Genomic DNA, 9705 nt, shown 5'->3' on the forward strand with positions numbered 1-9705 from the left:
GTGTTTCACCGTATTATTATCCTACATCGAGAAAATGTTTGGTGAGGAAGATTTCAAACGACGAACATGATTAAAAGTCTTTCTTATGACATACTTTTCCTCTGGAAAGACACAATCCGTTTGGTGAAGAAAGGGGGGGGGCATTGGCCTCAGATTCAGTTTAACCATATCCTATCTCCGTAATAGGCAGTTTGTAGCATTAAAAATACAATTAGAAAACGTGTGTCCATGCCCTGGGGGCCAACGCTTGGCAGAGTCTCTATACAGCTTGGCAGATGATGCCAGATGGGTTGAGGGAGGGGCGCGACTGGGGATAGTTTAAATGCTGGAGCAGGACTACTCAGATTTGTGACAGTACAGGTCTTTAAGTGCTTTCAGTTCCTCGATGAGGGTTTTGTTCTGGTTCTCCAGAACTGCCACGCGGTTCTCTAGACACTTGACATACTCCTTCTTCTTCCTGCGACACTCGCGAGCTGCCTCTCTGTGTGGAAGGAGACACGGTTAGGTGAATCTCGGTGGACCGATTTCCCCGACACATATTAAGCCTAGTCCTGGATTTGAAAGCATCTGCAATGGAGATTTTCCATTGAAAGTATCATTTAGTCCAGGACTAGACCTAATCTGTGATCAGGAAACTGACCCTATGGGTTCACACTACTGGATCAGCTAGAATGATAGCTAGCACTACACACACTTAATTATGTACCGTACTGTATATAAACAATGGGCTGGTTTCCAGGACAGAGATCATGTCTAGTCTGAGACTAAACATCCCTTTCAATGGAGAATTTCCAATTGAATGAGTTTTGTTGTTGTCTAGGATTAGGCTTAATCTGTGTCCTGGAAACCAGCTCAATCAGACATTGCTGGGTAAATGGGACACCACCTGTTGATCAAACCAGTGGTGTGATCAGGCTCATGAAGAACAGGTAAGAACGGGGATCGTTCTTACCTGTTCTTCATGAGTCGGACCTCCCTCTTGCGGGTGACCTCCTCAGTTCCCCCATGGGTTCCCCCCAGTGAGGGGGAAGAAGCCATGACCACCCCTGGGGCGATGGTGCTGGTGGGGGCCGTCCGGATCTGGTAGGCCTGGACGTCTCCTGACGCAGCTATGGAACACAGGACGAGGGGTCAGGTACTGGTCCCTTTACCTTAAAGCAAGCTCTATCTTATCTTGCCTGTTTACCATGTGGCAACCCTATGAATTTGGTACCCATTTTTTTTACAAAGATGTCGGCCTACATGGTAACTGTAGATAAGGTGGCGGAAACAGTTCTAATCTAATTAAATCGAAACTAGCAATCCAGTAATTTTTGTAATTACTGTGTAATTACATCTAATAATACCTAAGAGATCACAATATTCAACATAGCAACTCAACATAGACGATGACTGAATGTGTGAACACCGTCTCAATGACTGAGTGATGTCAGGAAACCACCCACTATTTTGCTGGTCTATCACCTTGCAGTTACATTTACATGTTTGGCAAGTGAATCATCTATCCATCAAGTCGTCGTAAGAAAAAGTAATCTATGCTAAGGCCAGAGGGCTTAGATCTTTTAAAAGATTATTATATATTTTGAATTTACCTTGCACCACCACCTGGTTACTGGGCACCAGGATCTGCTGCCCGTCGCTGGTCTGGGCGTACTGCAGGATGGTGGTGCCCTGCTGGGCGCCCGCGTTGGTCATGGTCAGGGTCTGCAGCCCCTGGACGCCATCTGTTCCGTTATTGGCCAGTTGGATGGCCCCACCCTGGGTGATGGCAACTAGAAGAGACGAGATGGAGAGAGACGGAGAGGGCAGAGAGATAACCATGACATAAGACAAGCGTAAGATAGCAAAGTAAACACTCAGCCCATGCCTCTCTCGCCTAGGTAATATGATCACTGAGAGATCACTTTTGTTTTCCAGTGAAAACAGAAATCCCAGGGGCTTTGATGGCAGATCGTTTCACTTGTGAGTGTGGGGGGGGAAAGGTCAAGGTGTCGTACTGTATTGGCCACTGCTGGTCTGGTAGATGGGCGTTGGCATGGTAACCGTGGTGATGGCGGGCGCGAGGTCCTCCTCCGATTTCTCCTCCTCAATCCTGGCGACCCCTGGCGCGTCCGACGATAGGTCGTTCAGGATCTTCCTGTGAGGGGGGCAGGCATGACATCATCATCTCTGTCCCCCACCAGGACACACTCATAGACCAGAGACCACAATAGAAACACATGGAAGGAGGAGGGGGGGGGGGCAGAGAGAGAGAGAGAGGGCGAGAGAGAGAGCAAGAGAGGTGTGCACCTGTAGGAGGGGCGTCGTGATAGGATCTCCCTGCGTTTCTGACAGTCAGTCACACTGTCCACTGACTCCTGAGAATCTTCACTCTCTGCTATGGTTGAAATCTGGAAGACACAGCACAGCAATTTAAGAACTGATTCATGCATTGCAATACAAGTCCACAACACTTGTACACCATCAGTAGTCAAATAAAACTAATTTACCATAAAAGGCCAATTCAGCCAGCATTACATGTTTGATGAATTGAAGTGTGTTGCGATTTTAAACGCACTTCAAATCAAGTTTCAAGTGTATTGTTACGTCACATTACACAAGAGTAAAATGTGTACGGCTTCGGTTCCTGACATTGCAGCACAAGACAATAAGGCAATAGTCTTAATTCAAGATAATTAAAAAAGTGACAATAGTACAGGACATAAGTGACAAATAAGATTATTAGCAGTATCTTGCAATTTGTAGACAACAAGGCACTAGGCATTCAATAAAAAAGTAGCAATAGTACAGGACATACAGTATATGGTGCAAACATTTGGGCACCCCTAGTCAAAATGCCTTTTATAATTATTATCTTATTAAGTGAAAAGAAGCAAACCTACCCTCTAAATGGTACAAAGTTAAACACATTTCATCACATTTTAAAGCAAGATTCATGTTTATTTTTTTACAGTTTCAAAATAATAAAACACAGAAAAAGGCCTTGTGCAAAAGTTTGGGAACCCTGACAGCTAGTACTTTGTAACTCCTCCTCAGGCAACTATAACAGCTTGCAAACGCTTCCTGTAGCTAAGAGTCCTTCAATTCTCCTTTTTGTCATTTACCCCCATTCTTCCTGCAGAACACCTCTAGCTCAGAAATATTATTCGGCCTTCTTGCATGCACGGCATGTTTGAAATCTCTCCACAGATTTTCAATAATATTCAAGTTTGGGGACTGTGATGGCCATTCCAAAACCTTCATTCTTTCTTGGAGGTACTTCATGGTTTTCCATATCTTGCCTTGACTTCAATTGTTTGACTTCAATTGTTTGTTTGTTTTTTCCATATCTTGCCTTGACATTTATTTTCCATTTTCTGATGATGTTTCTGACAGTGGAAATGGATAGTTGGAAACTTGGCGAGAGTTTTTTGTAGCCTTCTCCTTTATGGTGGAAGTGAACTATCTTGATTCTGACATTCTTGGACAACTGTTTAGAGGAAACCTTGGTTTTTAAAACCAGACAACAGCTACCGCAGTCAGATACTTATAGAAGAAATGTAGTTACTTCAGCATATATAGTTCAACCCTGGAATTATACTTACCTGACTCATTAAAGTCCTAAATCACGTTGGTCTGGGCGTTAGTAATCATCTTCTCAAAAGGTAACAAAGAATAATCCCAAAACTCAAAAAGAAATATAAATAAAAAGAAACCTTGCTTTAAATTTTGCAGAAAAGTGTCATGTTTAACTTTGTAGCATTTAGTGTTCAGGTTTGCTTTCAATCACTTTACAATTTTTTTTATTGAGAGTAAGGTAGATGTTACAGATATACAAAAACAATACTTTTCACAAACATACACCCCCCCCCCACACACAAAATCCCATGTGGTGCATCCCAGGATGAAAGATATAAATAAATAATAATAAAAAAAGTAATAATAATAACAGTGGTGATAGGTAATGAAGACAGTAGACAGGTAATAAGTAAACAGAGAAATAAAGAAAAATTCATTTGTGAGTGAGGATAAATGAGATGGTCGTGTTGGTCTATGATATCATATCTGTTATGATTGTAATATTATGTTAGGACCCTCTCTAAAACGAGATGACGCATCTCGAGGGGTTTATCCTAATAAAGAAATTCACAACACATGTCATCCCTCAGCATCCAGCGCACTTGCATTGTCAGGGAGGGGTTTTTAGTTTGTTGAAATAAGATATTTTTGGGGAGATTAATTGTAGCAGACATTTAAACCAGGGGTGCCCACAGTTTTGTACCCCACTGAAAGTGTGATTAGATGGGACTCACCTGGACGGTCTGCACCTGCGGCGACTGGATGACGGAGGGCTGGGCGGCCTGGATGACCCCGTGGACCTGGACCGTCTGGCCGTTGGGCAGCTGCACCAGGGTGACGGTGGGTCCACTGGAAGTGGCGTGGCCCGCTGCCATGGAAACCTGCAAGGCAGAGATATAATCCTGCTGCCCAGGGAGACAAACGTCTACACCTGTTAGCTACGTGGCTACACATGTATGTGACAGTGTACAAGCACAAACATACAGATATATATACACTTGCTACATTCTATGTCTGCATGCACTTGTGCAAAAACATACAGTATTCCTCTTAGCTACTTTTTATTAGTTTAATACATGCTTTTTATGTCTGTATGAATTTCTGTTGCAAATACGGGAGCTACATTTGGGAGCTACATGCTATGCAGGCATAAAATACATTTGTGTAGATACCTATACCATTTAGCTTCATTGTCAGTCCGTGTGCATTTGTTTGTAGGAGTGACAGGGTGTCGTGAATAAAGCCACGGTGTGTGTTTTGACATACTGTTATACTACTGTCATGTCCTTGCCTCCGCTTGCTACTCCGCAGATGGACAGGGTTGCTATTTCTACGTCTGCCAATTCCAGGTAACACAGACAGGGTCATCCTGCCCGTCTGCCTCCCTTCTCTCAGTGAGTCATACAACCCTGCTGGGTGGGGGTGACGTGTCAGCACATTCCACTTTCGGTCTTTCAGTCTCATTCAGGCAGAGAGGGGATTCACTAGTGAGGGACTGGGTCAAGTCCTAGATGAGTCATAGTTGCCATAGCCTGTGTGTGTGTGTGTGTGCGCGCACATGCTTGCCAGTTTGTGTCTGTGTGTCTGTTTGTGTGTGAGAGAGACAGAGGATGTGTGAGAGAAAATGAGAGAGTGTGTGGGTGTGTGTGTGACACTGTACCTGTGCCAGGGTGGCTATCTGGGCCTGAGCGATCTGCTGTTGGCTGTCTGTGTCTGCGACAGCCGTGTCTCCCTGCTGAGCCTCTGCTCCTGACTCCATGGTCATCGAGTTAGCTGGGGAGAAGGGAGGGGAGGGTTAGACACCACTGCCTTACTTTAGTCGTGGGGACTTTAATTCACTGCATTGCAGCTAAGCTACATGATGTTATATACAGTAAGAACAGACTGTTATGGCCATAATTAAATGAAATCAGTAGTAAACCCTTTGTTTTATAGATTCAGTGGAGAGCATGTTTCTGAAATCAACCCTGTTGCTACTCTGGTCTCTATGAGTAATATGAGTGTCCATAAATGTGAATGGATACTGTATATGACCTAACCACAGCTTCATTCCAGGTGTTATTAATAGAATTATAACTTAAATAGAAATGCTGCTTATGACACTATTTATACTAACTAACCGAGTTGCATCAGTCTTATCGAGCCAAACACTTAAGTGTCAATGGAAACATGACATATTGAACCTTTTTAGAAGGTAAAAAATGGCATCGTCCAGAAAAGCTTTGATAAAGGTATGTCAATATAATAGAGACAGGGCTACTCCGGGTTAGTCACGGACTTCTGGAGGGAGTAGGGAGGGACTGCCCTTCAACAACGTGAGGAGGTGTATAAGTTATTAAGTTCAACTCCACGTTGTAGGAGTATCCTGAAACAAACTCAAGAAAACGCTAATTGGAGAGAAAAAAAGCCTCCTGTTCTAGCTCCATGCAGAATGCTCAGAGGAATACAGGAGGCTAGCATTACGGTATGTGGAGGAGGCAGGAAGCAACCCATTTCTGAAAAGTGTGGTGTGGGAGTCTACCCACAGGCACGCACGTGCACACGCACAGATACACACACACTCCCTAGAGGTCATTCATCTCATCGTGAAGGAATGTGTCACTTTTCTCCCTGCGGCTAGCTAGTGTTTGGGCAGCTGACATTTCCCTTCTTTTCTTTGGGGCACATTGTTCAGCAGAAGACATGTAAATCCTTACAACGGCAGCCAAACAGGACATTTTCTTCTCTCCCGAGCACCTCACGGCTTCAGAAATGCACCAATAGCTGCACTTCACCGACTTCATGGATTTGGCATGCCATTTGAGCACCGCCACATCCCCTGTAACCAAAGAGCTCTCTGGCTTATTACTCCCTGGAAAGCCTTTACCCCCTTCCCCCTCCTTGTCAACATGCCATGTCTCCACTCTAAAAACCTAGCACCTCACAGACAGGGGGGTGGCTTACAGGCATTATGTGGCCGTACAGATGTGTTGGTACTTGTTGGTACTCCAACAGAGCTTGTTCAAAGAATTCCTTGTTGGAAATCCTCCAGTCTGCAACCGACCAACCGTTGGCTGCTGAAGTACAAATGGCGGGCGAGGGCCAGCAGTCACATACCCTCAGTGGAAAAAGCAGGGTCATAAAAGAGGTGGCAGCAACTGTGTGTGGTGTGGGAGACATTCGTTTTATAATATAATGTTTTTTTTTATTTTTATAAGCCCCTGAGGAAAATGGTGCTAGGAGGTCCTGATCAAATCAAGATGATTTGATTATATTCTGTTATTATTCTTATTATTCTTTCAATTCAAAACTAATGAAAAAGTAGTCTGACTCAGGAACATAGGCCATCCCAAAACAATAACAACAAACAACAGTGTGTGTTCATTCATGCAATCATCAGTAATGTCCATTTCAATCACCCTCATTCGTATTACGTAGTGCATATTCAGAAACTAATAGCTGAGTGAGTTCACTCGTACGTGACGTCTACCCGTGGTGTGATTGGTCTTACAGATTTCTCCCTCGATTTTTCAAAAGTCATCGCAGAGATGCGCCTCTGGTTCAATGACAAGAGAGCCACATGGAGTGCGGCGACGCCCCTTTGGGCGCCATAACTTCGCTTTTACACCAATTCAATATGATATAGCTCTGTGAAAATGCTCTAAACGTCTAAATGACACAACCTAATACCCTGAAATAATGGAAATAAGGCACGCCCTGCCCTGGATCATGTACAAATGCTTAGTAGGCCTTGATGTGTTTAGTCTTTTTGCCATGGGTTTACTTACAGTCAAGACTACAGATATAACTTTTTATGCCAACAAAAATGACATGGTTGTATGAGACTGTGGGCCGGTACCTAGACCCTAAAACCAAATCAGGGCACGTATCCAAGCTGGTGACTTTCTTTTTTTGGTTTAGATTGAGGCCAAGTCATAATAAATAAACGAAATAAAAAAAAACTTCCCAAATGGCAGAGGTTTGACAGGAGAATACGCGGTAGTCAATAACACAAATGGCATATCTCAAATTGTACGCATCATTAACTTCTAGTCTATAGACGAAAGCCCCAAACCTGCATGTCACATATTCAGAATGGGTTGTTTAATAGTAGAGACCCCCATAGTTTACGTCATTGTGGCACACCAAAAAAATCGAGGTAGCTCGGGTTTGCATTACATTGCTACAGGCTACTGCGCAACGAAACGCACAGCGCGCCAAAGCTTTATAGTCGCTATAATGTATCCTTTGATTTGATCACATTTTCTTAGAATCTCGCATCACGGAGGATGTCCCAAACACCCATCATTTCTGGCTTCCCTGGCCCTTCTCCTCCACACACCCCATTTTCTAATAGCCGCAACCCTCCCTCCATGACTACATGTCTGCCTGCAGAACAAGCCCCGCCGCCATGATCTCTTTGTTTCCTCCAGGCCGAACCCGAACCGAACTACAGCTTTTTTTTCGGGACGCCGCTTTGTCCTCTCTCCCCCTCGGACAACTAGTCTCTTCTCTTACCGATACTAGACTCCCTCCTCCGTCACTCCCGGGGCCCTCGGAGCTCCACTTTTATTCAGGCCGACACGTAAGAGACCGCGTCAGGCTACACCTCCGTCGCGTCACCGAGAACAACAACACGGAGAGACCGAGAGAAGAGGGACGAACATCACATCAGCTATGATAGCATCGAGAACGGCCGAGTGTGGGGGCGGAATGAACCGAGTGGCTGACGGAAATACACGAAGTCGGCCCGAAGGTGAACGGAAAAGAACGAACATGTATCGTATCCCATGTTTGACGCTGTTACGATATGATATTTCGCTTTTTTTGTTACCCCTTTTTAGCGTATATGCTTTTGGTTACTAATAAAAAAAACTAATCTAAGTAGGCCTAAACACATCGTGATGTTAGGATTATAAGGTTTAACTCAAAATTGAGTTTTTTACATAATCTGATCCATTAGGTGTTTATTAATGCCTGTGTGGTGTTATTTTAAAAATGTTGACATTTTTTAGTTAGTAATTCATCAAATACAAAGGTTCCATCTCACAGAACATAATGGAATGTAAAAACTTTGACGCTCAATATCTCTGAACTGCCCTAAACGGAGATATAACCTTATCATTCTAAGCTCACGACATGTCTATGCTTATTGCAAAGATGCTATTGTATGATACACAATAATGGAAATGAGTCTAATGTCTGCATGGGCAGACGAGGGAATTAATCACACTTGTGTCTGAAATTATTACAGACGGCTGTCTAGAAAAGAGACACATACCTTCATTATCTGAATTTGGAGCGTGAATAACAATAACGACTATATAGACAAATGCAGGGCCGGCCCTAGGACTGTTGTGACCCTAAGCAAGATTTCTAATGTGGTCCTCCCCCCGCCACACACACACACACACACACAGTTTATTCGATTGACGGGAGATGAACATACACACACACACACACACACGCACGCACGCACACACACACACACACACACACACACACACACACACACACACACACACACACACACACACACACACAGTTTATTCGATTGACGGGAGATGAACATACACACACACACACACACACACACACACACACACACACACACACACACACTCTCTCAATAACGACACACTCAATAGAAATTAATAAAATAACATATATATAGGCCTATTAACATTTGAGAAGTTAGCAAAGTTAACAATATTGTAACAGAATATTTTGCACTTTTATATTGGTTGTTAATTGCTATTTATTTGTCAAAAATATGTTTGTTTTTATTATGTGCAAGTTTGTTGCTTTTATAGTTGAAAACGTTGACTTCTATTTATTTAACTAAAACAACAGCTAATAGGCTACTGTAGAAACTAAATAACAATTAACAACTGCAAAGTATTCAAAATAATAATACTAATAAATAGTAAAGTCAATTTAAACTATAAAAGCAACACACTTGCACATAACAAGGTCTATAAGTGAAGACAATGACAAATGAACACCAATAAAAACTAATATATTTTATATATACGTACAGGTGGAGAGGCTTTTTTAAAATGCATTATTAACGAACTCCCAGCAAAGTCAAAACATGAAAATCTGCACTCACTACCTTTTCCAGTTGAACATAATCGAAACTATTTAAATGCTGCTATTGTTTGCAAA

General features: G+C 43.0%; 1 protein-coding gene across 1 annotated transcript; it reads right to left on the bottom strand.

Moving 5' to 3' along the window:
• Positions 1–294: 294 nt before the first annotated feature.
• Positions 295–8120, bottom strand: LOC308161616 (cyclic AMP-responsive element-binding protein 1-like). The gene is made up of 8 exons (XM_080535657.1): positions 8056–8120; positions 5219–5331; positions 4293–4460; positions 2290–2390; positions 1998–2137; positions 1593–1772; positions 953–1109; positions 295–481 (listed from the first exon to the last, which is right to left on the bottom strand). The coding sequence occupies exons 2-8, from the start codon at positions 5321–5323 to the stop codon at positions 337–339; spliced, it is 996 nt and encodes a 331-aa protein (XP_080391783.1). The 5' UTR covers positions 5324–5331; positions 8056–8120; the 3' UTR covers positions 295–336.
• Positions 8121–9705: the final 1585 nt, after the last annotated feature.

This window comes from Nansenia antarctica, assembly GCF_963989245.1.
Source record: "Nansenia antarctica genome assembly, chromosome: 7".
Classification (NCBI taxonomy): domain Eukaryota; kingdom Metazoa; phylum Chordata; class Actinopteri; order Argentiniformes; family Microstomatidae; genus Nansenia; species Nansenia antarctica.

What these genes read in the sequence shown, in the direction of transcription:
- LOC308161616 (XM_080535657.1), bottom strand. Translation starts at nt 5,323, where the DNA reads ATGACCATGGAGTCAGGAGCAGAGGCTCAGCAGGGAGACACGGCTGTC. An exon ending in CGCAGGTGCAGACCGTCCAG is followed by an intron (nt 2,391 to 4,292) that starts GTGAGTCCCATC and finishes TGTGTCTTCCAG; the next exon opens with ATTTCAACCATAGCAGAGAG. An exon ending in GACCAGCAGTGGCCAATACA is followed by an intron (nt 1,773 to 1,997) that starts GTACGACACCTT and finishes CGTCTCTTCTAG; the next exon opens with TTGCCATCACCCAGGGTGGG.